The sequence below is a fragment of the Pipra filicauda genome, unplaced genomic scaffold, assembly GCF_003945595.2.
Source record: "Pipra filicauda isolate LSUMZ 115617 unplaced genomic scaffold, ASM394559v2 scaffold433_size896684_pilon, whole genome shotgun sequence".
In the NCBI taxonomy this organism is placed as follows: Eukaryota; Metazoa; Chordata; class Aves; order Passeriformes; family Pipridae; genus Pipra; species Pipra filicauda.
In genome coordinates this window covers 586,539-600,708 of record NW_024104569.1, presented here as the reverse complement: position 1 = coordinate 600,708, position 14,170 = coordinate 586,539, and the positions used below count along the sequence as shown (strand labels likewise).

Sequence of the window (14,170 nt, the reverse complement as noted above, 5' to 3'; positions counted from 1 at the left end):
GATCTGCACCTGGCAAGACTGCCAACACTGACAATCCAGACATGGGACAGACCATCTGCCATCCCACTGCAGGAGACTGGGAAATCAGACAGCAGAATGGCACAGATCCATAGGAACAGGGGCCACGTGGGGCCATGGAAGGGAGCTGCCTACACCTGACCATCTCCCTGGGGCTGGGATTTCTGTGCACTGTAGCCTACAGTCTAATAAAACGACTCTTTTCCCTCCCTGTCCTGTTTTCAGGCTGCTGAGGTGCCAGCCCTTATTGCTTGGAGTGCCAGTCTGTTCTCTCCAGGGACTCCCTCCTTCAGCTCCCGCACAGGGAGATACCACCAGCCTCCAGACATCAGCTCCTGACTCAGGCAAGGAGGTCTGCAATTCCTCCTGAATATCCCAGAGACAAACCAGGGTGCAGAGAATTTCTTAGTACTTAAAACCAAACATTTTGGTCAACTCCGGTTCTGTCTTAACAAACTATTTTCTTTTTCTGACTTATTCAGATATTATAATATGAACTTGTACTGATCACAGCAAACAAACACTTTAATTGCTGCATCACAGGTACAGAATCACAGAGGGGTTTGGGCTGGAAGGGACCTTAAAGATCCTCTCATTCAAGTGGGACTTTGTGAAGGAACAATATCATCATACCTTGTATGGTACCGACTCCACCTTTGGTTTCTTAACAGGAGTGTGCTGCAGGGTGTCTTTTTTATCTGATAAAACTGAATGAATAAAAAGAAACACAGAGTCATGGTTCTCTTCCCTCCAAAAACCAGCCCTCCTATTCCCTTACATTTGACTGACAGGTAAAACACGGCTTTCTTTACTATAAATCACATGCTGATTGTTCTGGACAACAACCACCTAAGACTTTGTTGAGCAGATAAAGACAAACCAGGAAATATTCTTACAGGGCAGTTCTCTTTTTGAAGTGTTTTTCTTCCTTCTGATTGGAAACTCATCAATTTTTAGTTCACCATCATCTGACACATATTCATATTCATCCCGTACAGGTTTGGCTTTGTCTTCCTTAAAATTCTGCAGTGACCCAAACACACTAGTATTCAGCTGGGTTTTGACTCCCTTTGAACTGAAATGAAAAGAAAAATTACAAATCAGTAACAACACTGAGTAGAAAACAGCTTGTGACTTGACAGAGAGGAAGACAATGAGTATCTCTATGCAGAAATCTCAGTCAACTGGATACTTTCAGGGGCCAAAGCAATTAGAATAATTTTACAAACACGTTTCTGAACCTACAATTTATATCTCAAAACAGGATGCTGACTAAAGCACTAGAAGAACTTTTTGTGATAGTGTATTTTCTAAATTGACCAGAAAGGCAGATTTTCATCTTCTTGTAAAAAAATATAAATAATGACTTTTCAATCTGCTTTTTTAGTTGATGTGTGTTGTCATATTTTTACTTACCCAAGCAACTTCTTATTAGAGAAAGAGAATGTAAATTTGTTGTCCTTATTTCCTGATAAAGGTGTCTTTTCTGATTTGTGTTCCTCTTCCATTTTTAGAAGTGAATCAGGTTTGCTGTTCTGAAAGGCAAACGATGCAAAACAAAACAATTAAACCAGTTAAATGTCATGTCATTTATGTTGTAGATTGCCAGGTATCTTCAGAGAATCTATTCAGCTACAGACAGAGTAAAAGAGAATTGCAAAATCATAGAATCACAGACTGGTTTGGGCTGGAAGGGACCTTAAAGCTCATCTCATTCCACCCCTGCCATGGGCAGGGACACCTTCCACCAGCCCAGGTTGCTCCAAGCCCCGTCCAACCTGGCCTTGGACACTTCCAGGGATCCAGGGGCAGCCACAGCTTCTCTGGGCAACCTGTGCCAGGGCCTCCCCACCCTCACAGGGAAGGATTTCTTCCCAATGCCCAAATAAGGTCCCCCAAATGTGGTGAGTAAGAGAGGATTTTGTAACAGGGGAATTTGTTTGCACTTTTGTCATTAGAATTTCACAACAAACATCTGTTTCAGTGAGAGAGCCTGAGGTGACCTTATTTAATTGCCCCTGCAGACAGAATGTGCTGTTCTGGGAGTGAATTTCACTGACCCTCCATTAGCCCTCCAGGAAGGTAAGCTTTTAAGTCCATGTGGCATAATTCAGATTTCATTAACTTTAATTTCATGCCATTAAAATTAGTTACTGAGTATAAATTATTAGTTAATTATTGATTAGTTATTGATTTCTCTGCAACTACTCCAGACTTAAAGCAGTAGGACTGTGTTCCAGGAAGGATCACAAAAGGGATCAGTACTGAACATCTCACTGTTAACAGTTTGGTGTCACCATGGATAAGATGGATAATTCAGCACATGCTATCCAAGAATTCATCCACACACATCCCCTTCCTTAATCAGTGAGTGATTCTTTTCTGCTTAATTTTTTTCTTTGAAAACTCAAAATTGGTGTCTTGTTCTCTCTGCTTAGGCAGAGCCATGAACGATTCTCCACCCTCAGCTTGTCATTATGAGGCAGAACCAGCAGCAGAATTTAACAGGAGGTGTTACCTTATATTTCCATTTGGCTTCTGTTTTGCTTTTATTTTGCTCTCGGACTTCAAATTTCTCCACCTCATTCTGCTTGCTTGCAGAATCCTTATTGGGAACACTTAGAACATTCTTTGCAGCCTGGGGAAAAAAAGTCAGGAAAAAGTCCTTTTAATGAGGATGCAGTGCTGCATGTCAGAAACACAGGCTTTATCTGGAATATAACACAATATATTTTTGAAAACTCCTATTTATTCTTTTGGAACCCAAAACTGAGGTTCAGTCAAATATTGCTGCTTCAGAACTTACAGAAGACCAGCTGCTCTTCTCCTCAACACACCAACACACTCATCTCCCTGCCTGCTGCTCCATGACAGGCACCACAAACTGCACACAAACTGCTAAAAGTTCAGAAGTGCTTTAGGAAAGATTTAGGGGTATTTCTTTACAAACAGCAATTCTGACATTCCTCTGTCAGTGCCTCAATGGCCCCTCCTGAAGTCAACAGCAAAATTCATGCTGAATTAAAAGGTTTCAGAATTCAAGGACATCACAAAGAAACTTGTCCTGCATGGGCAAAAGTGGAAGAAAACTATTGTTCTATCTCCAGTCACTCCTTCTAGAGTGAAATCTCAAGTAAATTTGATGCTTTAGAAACAAGTTCTGACATCATTGATACCTTTTGATATAAATGGGTTTCTGGGAGGCTCCATATCAAAGAATAACCAAGCAAACAGTCAAATTAAATCCAAGAGTTGGGTAAAAGAAGGGCAATGAACCAGCAGTTACAAATCTTTTCTTCTCATCAGCAGAGCCAGGGTTTCACACTGTGTCACACAGATTACCTTTTACATGAGACCTAAGGAGTGATTTTATCCCTGTGATGGCAGGAGAAGGGGGAGAGGTTAAAACATGACCCACCTTCCCCTTCTTTGGCGTCTCAATCTTGGTCAGAGCCTCCTTGGTGTGTGCCTCCAGCAAGTCGAGGTTGGGGATGGCTGGAGGGGGACTCTCCTTTGCCTTCTTTCCTTTCTTTTTGCCTTCTCCCTTCACTTTCGGTGTTTTGGGAGGCTTTGGGGGCTTGGGGGGCTTGGGAGGTTTGGGGGGTTTGGATGGCTTGAGTTGTTTGGGGGTTTTCACAGTTTTGGGAGTCTTTTTTTTAGGGAGCTTTTCTGCGGGAGGGGGCGGAGGCGTCACTTGGACAGGTGAAGGTGCCTCCTCCTTCTCCACAGGACAGGTCTCCTCGGTGGTGGTGTTGGCACTCATGTCTGCTTTGCTGGCTTTCGAAGCGTTCTGCAGTTTGGCACAAAACAGAAGGTGTTCACACCCACCTGTCTCATGGTTGATATTCACCTACACCCTCCCTTCCACGGGGAAACAAACCCCAAAGATCCCCAAGGATTTGCTGGAGGGTGATCTGCATCACAGGCCAGTCTGGCCGGGGAATGAAGATCCCACCAAAGGCCACAATAAGGCTCTGCTCACCAATTCCCACCCCCACGTCCCTCAAGCACAAGTCTGGCCTGGAGAAGCTCTAGAGGCTTGGTAGGGAATGTAGGTCCATCAGGTGGGACGGTTAAATGGACTGTCCACACAAACAGATGGATGAAATGAACACTTCTGCTTAAAATGCTGATCAGCTTGAGCACAAACGCTTTCCACTTAATTCTGATACGATAAATGTAGCAGAATCACATTTCATGCCCCTCGGGGAAAATTAGCAGTAAAATAGCTGCCCAATTAAAATTAACACTGACTAATTAAAAAGAAATTATTTTCTGCTTAAGTTGCCGTTCTGACAATCAGCAAACCTAAATACTACATCAAAGAGGATCAAAGGACATGACAGATTTCAGTTTTGAGGTCTCTGGATGTCGTTAGAAAGGGGGTGGAATGTAACACAATGTCTTCTCAAAGGAACTGAACCAGCTACTGTCACCTTGTGGGATATGGCACCACGCTCAGTGGATGATCCTCCCATGCAACCTCCTTTATTGGGGGTTTTTTGGGGTTGTTGGGGTTTTTTGGGCAGTGTAATAATTATTATCTCATTTGCTATAGCTACTCTGCCCCAAGAGCAAGGCTTCCCACTGGGACAAGGCACAGGATCATAGTTCCAAGCTCAGCCAATGTCATGGACAAGAGTGTTAAGCACAAGAAAAAGCAGATGTTACATGGAGAGCGTGGTCATGAAGATGGCAACAGTGTTCTTTGAGTTCTATCCTATTTTGAGGGGAGAAGAAGCTAAAGTGAAACAGAAAATAAGGCTGGAGAGGGGAGTGTGGCCAGTCCAGCCAGGACCAGGTGGAGGAGAAAGGGTGCAGGACAGGCAGACACAGCATAAAGCTGAGGAAAAGCAAAGAAGAGCCCAGAACATGGCAAGTCAGCCACAGACAAGAGTCCTGAGCAGAGTTCTTTTAATGGAGAGAGTGGGAAACATTTATTTAAATACATCCGTTTTTCAGCCTAGACATATATAGTTAATATTATGAAAACAGCACAAACCTCACTTAATCTTATTTCTTTGGCAAGGTCCTTGATGAGTTGTGCTGGTTTGAAGTTTTCTGGTAGTTCATCTTCATGCTCTGCTAAAGCCTAAAACACAACAAAGCCAGACTGCTGTTTCTGTGTGTGTTTTTTTCAAAAATAGAAAAAAAAACCTCTTGAAGTGACTCAACCAAATTTTTCCTATGTGCTGAAATCAATCTTGACTGCATTAGACATTCAAATAAGGAAAAAATATACTTTTTCCCCCTTCTAGATGTTATTGTAACAAGTTGTCCTGAGAGAACAACAAAGTCAATCATCTTTTTTTCAGATATTACTGCTTTTTTACAGCTGCAGCATCATTTTGCTCATCCTCTTACATGAGATTCTGAGAGAAATTCCTTTTCTACATTCACCAAGACACACTGTCTCAGGCTGGTGTCCCCAGTGAGTACAGGCAGGTACTGTGTCAGCAGAGGGTTCTGGGGGCTCTGGGAGCACTGACATCATCTGCACTCACATGTGTGTTACCAAAGTCCAACTTTGGCCAATTCCCCTGTCCATGTTTAGTGATGGAACAGGCTATCTCCTGCAGCTGAGTCCCCCAAAATTTAGGAGCCACGCAAACAAGAATAACACTTCTGAAATAGCTGTAGCAGGAAATTGAGGCTTCAAATCCCCTTAAGCCTTGTCTCCAAGCAGTGTGTATTTCCTGGCTGGATCGAGGTGTTGGGTTTGCAGGAACTGGGCACCTTGTGCCCACAGAAAAGCAGGTGTTGTTCCAGCCCTCACTGCACAAACCCTCTGTGCTGTGGCACATGGAGATGCTTGGAATCAAGGAGAACATTCATCCACTGCCCCTTTGGCAACTTTTTTAGAACTCTGGTGATACCATTTTTCCTGCCCACTCCTCGTGTGGCACCATGACATCCCAGCTAGCGCCTGCCTTCCCGTTCTCCCACTTCCTTCTCTTTGGCATCTCGGAACTGGATGTTTTGCTCTGGAGATGTTATTTGTTCTAGCATTTCCTCTCTGCCCCAGCAACTAACAAACACCCAGTATTAACCCAGGCTGCTTCTCCTACCTGCTTTTTAGTCCATGACCTGAAAGCACCGTTGAGAATCTTTGCTCCTTGGAGTAGATGAGCAGGAGGTTGCTGTCCAGCTTTATGCAAACCTAAGCAGAGGAAAAACCCAATGTCATTCCACAACTGACAGTTTACAGGAAGTCTTTAATTTGGAAAAGTTTAACTGGAAAAGTCAAAGTTAACTCTTGGAGAGGTGGTCCCCACAATTCAATCCCTATTGTAACTTGATGGTAATAAGGAGTATATTTACTGTGTCACAGATCCAGCTCAGCCTTCCTACACTGTGCTCCTGTCAGCTCTGTCTACACCAGCAATCCTTTGGCTCCTTTCTCGGTCCCATACTCATCCCTAATTTCTAGGGCCACTCATCCAGGCTGTGGGAATAAAAAGGTACCATCAGTGGCTCTTTGATTCTGACTGAATTCTGAAAAGCACTCTGTGGATTAATTAGACAAATTTTCCTCTTTATAGAAGGATCTGATGGATATCTCTGGACACGTCCTATAGTAAGAGAAATAGAGGCAAAGAGCAAAGCAAGCCCGAATCTGTAAAGAACATTTACACATGGATGTTTGGATCAACTCTGCAGGAATCAAATTTGAAAGAGGTGGAACTTCACAGAAAACTTGGCTTTAATTCCCAATGCTCCTGCTGGCCACATGCCTGATGCTCCTGTGGCCCTGTGTCCATGAGACCTGCCCATATCTTCAACTAGGATCAGCAGGATGAAGGGAGAAAGGAGGGCTCACAGAGCCCATAGCTCATTCAGTTAAAACAAGGAATGAATCCAGACTCACAGGCAACTCAAAATAAAATAACAGCATTATTTTATAAAGCAGAATAAACCTTCTCATAGGCACAAGTAAGAGGAACAGCTCAGGTCTTTCCCAGAGCCCATGGCAGGATGTTCAGGGGTGAGCTGTACCAGAGCAGCACGTTCTGCTGGTATGTTCAAAGTAGTTTTCAAACATTAACAAGACCAGTTTTGGTCATCTGTTCATCCTTTAAGTGGACATCACCATATATTAGGGGTAACTGTTCTCAGACCCCAAAGCTGAGCCATCGAGGCAGGCAAGGAAATGCAGTTTTACCTTTGAATTTCTCTAGTAGATGCCTCCCCATGTACCAACACGCTGTTTCAAAGTTTGGAAACTGGGTCAGACTGACAATTTTCAACCGTCTTTCTACTTCATATGCCCTGCAAGACAAAGCCACAGGAACTTAGAGCATCACAGGGCACGAGTGTGTCACAAAAGCCCCAGGGTCACTTTGCAGCCTCTTTGTGCTGCTGCCATGTAGTCTGGCATCAGGCCAAAAGCAGAATATAACAACAGCACCACTAAAAAACAAGGTGATACAGATGTATGATAGTTTTATTGCATTATTTGCCCAGAATCAATAAAGAACTACTTGTACTGTCTTACACTGAGCAAAAAGTCCAGCTGAGTGGGTGGGGGCTTATCCAGCACTGAATGGTAGGTGCCAGGGCAAAACTCCTGGCAGTTTGTAGCAGTTCTTCCTTCAGGACATGGCCACACCAACCCAGGCACCTCACATATCCTCCTGTGCATTTTGCAACAGGCGTAAGGGCAGCTGAGAACAACTCAGCGTGAGAGAACGTGGTCAGAGGGCACAGAGGTGGGTACACCACCCAACAGAGCTACACCAACCCTACTGCCAATGATTTATTATTACTCACTGATTAAAAACTGAGCCTCTACACAACTTCAGATTTTAATGCCAGATTACCTCATCTGCATTTCAACGCTTAGACTGTGTAGAAAATGTCCTGCGAAGGCCAGGCAGTCTACAGGTGTTAGAGTTGCATAAATCCAACCTAAAAGAGAAAGACAAGAGTCCTCAGGATAAAAACTGGAACGGCAGTAGCACAGACTTTAATCACAACATGCTGTTTATACTTTACTGAGCAGCTTCCTCCCTAGGTACCAGTACAGCTCTCCAGTCCAGCCCCAGAACCACACACTCCTTCAACAAGTGGCCCCTTGTTTATTTTGCTGCAGAATGGCAGCTGCTTTCCCATCTCCACGAAAACCTGGGACACGTACTTTATCACAGTGTCAGAGCCAGGTGTTTTCCAAACATGTATTTTCATACAAAAATCTACTCAAGTCAGGGAATCTCTATAAATTGCTCTGTGTTTGTTCCACCATCTGCTCCACAGATGGTGATGAGAGAAACACCTACTTTCCACTTCTTACACTCGAGGTAAAATTCAAGTGTGTAAACATTCTGTGCAAGAATATACTCACACACAGAAAAATGTCACTACTGTCTGCTGCCTCCTGAGCACTGGTACCAGTTACTGCCACTGCCTGCACTCAGACTGTGGCTGAGGAGGGCTCTGCATCATTTACATGCAGGTAGAGGGAGAGAAGATCCCTGTCCCAAAGAGATTACAGTTTCAGCAGGTAACAGGGAGGGCTGGAAACAGCAATGCAAATGAGGAAATTGTTGTTCATGGTTAGAAGAAGGTGAGGGAGAAGGGCTGGAGCAGAACTGTGTTCACTTCAAACCCTGCACTGTTTTGTGATCAACTCTCTGTCCTTATAGAGATCCTCCCAGGAACCAAGAAAAACGAAATCCACTATCCCTAATATCCAAAGAAAGCCTGAGTCTATTAAATAACCCATAAAAATCTGTAACACCGAGGTCTTTGGCCTAGTGTGCAGCCATAAGTGCACGCTCACACTCATGCAGGTACCTGCATTTCCTCAGTGTCTCAGGGGATTAATGTCTGTGACAAGGATTTTGTGGGGTGTCATGGTCAGAATATAAATTCATTACACATAAATTCTGTGTTAGGTGTCAGAAAGCACCAATGTCATGGTGGATACAGAAGGAGAATTCAGGAGTTACTGCAACCCAGCTAGACCATGGGTGGAACACTCTGCCTACTAGTGGTATGTAAAAAAGGCTGCTAAAATTCTAATAGAAAGCAGTAAAAGGTCTGATTTTTTCTTTTTTGATTGTTATGCTTGTAAGCACATGAAATCAAACTTCTATTGTGAATTAGACTTTAGACTTTGTCAGAGAAAGTTGTCAAATCCCACCTCTCTGGCATTTTGGATGTGCTCCTCTGAACAGAGGAGGGAAGCCCACCTGCCCCAGCCTGCTCACCTGATGGGATGAAGAGTGTCTGGCCTTGTTTAACGGTGCATTTGTAACATTTATCCACTTGGTCTGCAAAAAACATCTCACTGTGGTTTGCTGCTGACTGCCAGCGTTCATACAGAGAAATATTTGCAGGGGCTGGTTTGATGAGATAAAATATCTTTTCTCCCTGAATTAGAAAATATAAAATTAGCAATGAGCAGCCAAACCAAACAACACTGCAGTGGCACAGACACACACACACTCCAATATTTATCTAGATGTACAGATAACATTGTGTTTAAATAAAATTAACTAGTGAGCTTTGTACAGAGGGGCTGAAATAATTAAAGCACCAGCTGACCACATCTGCTCAGATTTGTGGGAGTGATGTTTACAGCACCAGGTTCCATCACCGTGCAAAAGCAGGACATGGTACCTTTAAGGCCTTGGGTGATGTATGCGCAGAAGGCACTAAACAAATATTAAAATTCTAATAGAGTGAAAATACACAGAGGATTTGGATTTCCATGCTCCAAGTGCTTCCTCACTCAGGAGATCCAGTACTGCTGGGAGCGAACCCACTTACAGCAGATAAGGCTCAGATACAACAGAGCCATGGAGAAATAAACCTGAGAGCTGAATTTCAAGAGAATTTTATGCTGGTTCTTTGTGTGTAAAACTTAGTTTGTTACAAGATACACCTGACACCCAGGAGCCCTCACCTTGAGCACGTGGTACCAGGCAGAGGCTCCGCCAGAGTCTATGTGGAAGTCGGTGTAACTGTCCTTCACACAGATCAGGCAGTACTTGGTCACTTTGGGTTTAGCCAGCAGAGCATCATCAGGCCAATAGTTTTCCACCCAGGACAGCTTCTTTACAATGTCAGGAGGCTCTACAAAACTGGACATCCTTACAGAGAGAACGGAGAACAGACAGGCAGCTTTTTAAAACAGAGCTCAAGGACCCCGGTACGACGAGAGGCGAGCGTGTGACAATACTTGCATGGCAAACTGAAGCAGCTCCTCTTGTGGCAGTGGAACTGCTCTTCATGCAGAAAATTTGGGAAAACTGTTTACAGACAGAGATTTAAGGGTTTTTTTAAGTATCATGACTTAACAATAATCCTTTGCCTTCTTTCAGCAGCATCATCTCTGATCAAATATATGCTGTTTGCATTTCTCCAGCCCCTGCCTCTTGCTATGCAGGCTCAGGTATCACCAGATCTGTTATCACAGTCACCTTCCCAGCCCCCTTCTGAAGAGAAAGTGAAACGTGTGCACTTTGACATAAATCATCTGGCAAACCTTAAAAACGTGAAAGTTAAGTTTAATATTAATAATCCAAATAACAACAACATTAATGCTTATGGATAAATAAGTCTTGTTCTGATGCTGAAAATCAGTGATCTTATTTAGATTGACTAAATTACATTAAAAGCTCAGAAGGAGGAAAATGCCTAATTTGGGTTGATAACGTGAATATATTTAAAAGATAACATATATATTTCTATAATTTCTATAATTTATACAAATAAATCTATTTATTTACACTAAGCATATACTCGCATATGTATCTAAAATTTATACAAATTATCTTCATTTACATTGAACATATGTTCATATTGTATTTATTTATTTATATAATTCATATATTATGTGACAAATATCATACACTATAATCATAGCTAAGACAATGCAGTGGCATGATAACCAGGTATTAGGTGTTTCATCCCAAAATGTGCTAAATTTTAGATTTATATAGTCCAAAATTTGGGCTAATAGTTGTGGGAGGGGGAGATTCACTGCTGGGCCATGTCAGTAAGGATATTTCCACTTCAAACCCAAACTAAATGCTCCCACATGTCATTTGTGCTCAGTGTCAAACCCTGATGACAACAGCTCCATTTCCATGGCAGGGTAGATGGAGCAGTGCATTCAATTAAACTGTCACTGTCTATGCTAAGAAATAAAATATTTGCTATTAATGTCTAAATTAGCAGTGTATGAGCGACAGCTCCAGCAGTCCTTCAGGACAAAAGACATCCTGTTATTCGAGGATAATGGCAGAAAGCTGAAAAAAATCTCTGCTGAAGATCCTGGTGATCTCTGAAGCCTGTAATGAGTAGAGCTGCTCTCTGCAGCAATGGGTGTGCACCACTAAATCCCAACTACACGCCTCAGGGGAGTAGCTGGAAAAATGAGCTTGTCATTATCCACCAGCCCTCTTTTTCAAGTCTTCTCACTGAAACAGATTGCTCCCCAAAACAACCATTCTTCATTTTTCTGTTGACATTCATCATCATCTGTGTAGTGTGTTTGTATGTAAAGGGATCTTCTCTTTCTCTGGTGCTTCCCTTCTGGAAGCATCAGTCCCCAAAGGACTACAGGACGTGTAAAACTCGCAGTTGTTTGACATCCAATACTTTACAGATGCACCTGCCCACTCCTGGGATGAAGGTGCTGAGCACAGCGACGGAGAGCCCCGAGCAGGGACCTCAACTCTCAGGCACTGACACCAGCTAATGATCACAGAATCACAGAACCATGCAAGGGTTTGGGTTGGAAAGAACCTTAAAGATCATCTCATTCCCATTTAGACCATGGGCAGGGATACCTTCCACTATACCAGGTTGCACCAAGCCTCGTCCAACCTGAAACTGGACACTCCCAGGGATGGGGCAGCCACAGCTTCTCTGGGAAACCTGTGCCAGGGACTCACTACCCTCAGGGGGAGGAATTTCTTCCCAATATCTAACCTAGCTGATCTGCACCATGACCCCCAACCTGCCCTCGGGCAGTCAGCACCACCCTGACTCTGAGCTGCTGTCAGACAGATCACAGGTTATCCGGCAAAAGCACTGAAACCAGAACTATAACCCATGCTGTAGCATTACAAAGATATAACAAAATTTCGAAGTTACTATCCTTAAAGGACACCCAGTGACATGTAACACTATACCTGAAGCCACACTTCATCTACTTACCCCCTCTCTGCTACTCTGCATGGAAGATTTTAGTAAGCAATGCATGATGCACTCACACCTAGTGGGATGCTCACTGCTGTACAGCACACTTGAAAAAAGAACGTGCCAAGGAGATCAAGATCACCTTAAGCTGGAGAAGGTGTTGCCTTACATCCATCAGGGTTCCCATCTCACCAGAAAAACAACACAGAATATTAAAAATTAAGGCCCCTTGTGTCCGTGTTCTCCCACAGAGAGCATTATCACACCTCTGTGGTCACCCTGTCCTTCGTGCTTTGGTCTTAATGGTGTTTATCACATTGCACCCAAGTACCTAAGACCATACTTGGAACAGAGGACATCATCCTCCCCCACTTGGACAAGGCAGAGAATTCCCTCCTGGAGCATCAAGTTATGTCTGAGCAAACAGCTGCACTGGATGAACTGTGCCTGTACTACTGGAGCTGAAATAAAGCTGGAAGGTGCCCAAATGTCCTGTTGTGACACATGGCTGCTGATGACACATGAATGCTGGTGACACAGGGCTGAGCTGCCATCACTGGTACCCTTCTCACAGAGCAAAGAGCACCTTCATTCCGTGCTGTGCCTCCACTGGCTGTGTATGGATGATGCAGGGGAGAGTTGGAGCAACCAGAAGCTTCTATCCCAAGGTTAAAGAGCAATCCCTAACGAGGGAAGCACTGGGGACACTGATCAAACTTGCCCCGCTGAACCTTGCCACATATCCCAGACATAGCATGGGATTCAGGAGTTTTAAATCAGAACTGATATATAATTCCATATAAGTAATACAATTACTTATAAGTAATTGTAATATAATTATAAAGACAAAAATAATATATGCAACCATATTATTATATAGAAACATGTTATGTATAAATAGACATGTATTTTATATAAATATACATATAAATTGAATATAAATTATAAATAAATCTCTAGTAATTACAGGCAGGCTGAACCCTTACCTGGTGTCAGAGAACTCCAGGTTGATGACATTAAGGACTCTTTTCCTGTTTGTGCTGTAATAGTAATCCACAAATTCCTTGAGCTTCATCTTGCAGTCCTTCTGCTTGGTGACATCAGTGACATCAACACTCCGCTCCGGGCCTGCACACGAATCCAATGAAAGAGAGAGGTTGATGGGCAGCCTGCCTTGCCCCATTTTCTATGCTGAGGGGTGAGTTAATATGTCCAAAACCATCCCAATCTCCTGATTTTCTGATCTTTTCAGCCCTTGTACCCTCCCTGTTGTTTATGTATGCACCCACATAGACATACATGCATGAAAAACATGAAATATCCATAAAACTTTTGTAGTCATGTCCCTGACATAATTATTCCTGTAGCTTCTATCTTTAAAGGATTAATATTATTTTGGATATATTAATTTCATTATGGATTTTATTTGCTGAGTGAGATTTAAATGCAAATACCTTTGTATCCTTGGAGCAAGCCCTCCCCACCATGTTGTAAAGGTCCTGTGATTGCAGACAGGGTGTAACACTATACTACTACAAGTATTACTATCACAATACTGTACAAGTGCAATATCTTCACCAACTGACTTTCCAGAATTCCAAATTCTTTTATGTTCTATTTTAAATTTTTCCTTACAAAACCTACAAATCAACAAGGAGTTCCCTTTTCTTACCATGGTATTTCAGGCATACCACCAAAAAAAAATGGCCTTTTGTTATTTTACCCAAAATTACACATCAAAAACCCATCCCCTCTGCATCAGAGTACAGGGATGATCTACTAGTCCTTACACATTTCCTCTGACAGACCTTGTGGGATACAAATCTCTGATGTTAATACTAACAGCATCAGTTAATCAGTGGATTTTACACTGGGCAAAAAGAGAACACACAGAGAAAGGCAGAGCTTTTTAAAGACATTCAGAGCTTTTTAAAGACATTAGGAAGGGAAAAAATCAATTTATTTTTCATGAAATGCCAGAGTATAACAATGTCTTTGGCAG

The 14,170-nt window shown here is 42.9% G+C and overlaps 1 protein-coding gene across 6 annotated transcripts in view; it reads right to left on the bottom strand.

The window, feature by feature from the left end:
* Positions 1–14,170, bottom strand: part of PHF2 (PHD finger protein 2) — an 82,971-nt gene that overhangs the window by 16,153 nt on the left and 52,648 nt on the right. For all 6 annotated transcript variants that reach the window (XM_027732573.2, XM_027732572.2, XM_039385765.1 and 3 more), the window contains exons 5-16: positions 13,155–13,296; positions 9,926–10,112; positions 9,228–9,390; positions 7,839–7,926; positions 7,181–7,287; positions 6,087–6,178; positions 5,021–5,110; positions 3,437–3,808; positions 2,537–2,656; positions 1,435–1,553; positions 915–1,093; positions 652–725 (exon numbers count right to left, since the gene is read on the bottom strand). In XM_027732573.2, coding sequence (XP_027588374.2) covers positions 652–725; positions 915–1,093; positions 1,435–1,553; positions 2,537–2,656; positions 3,437–3,808; positions 5,021–5,110; positions 6,087–6,178; positions 7,181–7,287; positions 7,839–7,926; positions 9,228–9,390; positions 9,926–10,112; positions 13,155–13,296 — 1,733 coding nt within the window. The remainder of the gene's footprint in view (positions 1–651; positions 726–914; positions 1,094–1,434; positions 1,554–2,536; positions 2,657–3,436; positions 3,809–5,020; positions 5,111–6,086; positions 6,179–7,180; positions 7,288–7,838; positions 7,927–9,227; positions 9,391–9,925; positions 10,113–13,154; positions 13,297–14,170) is intronic.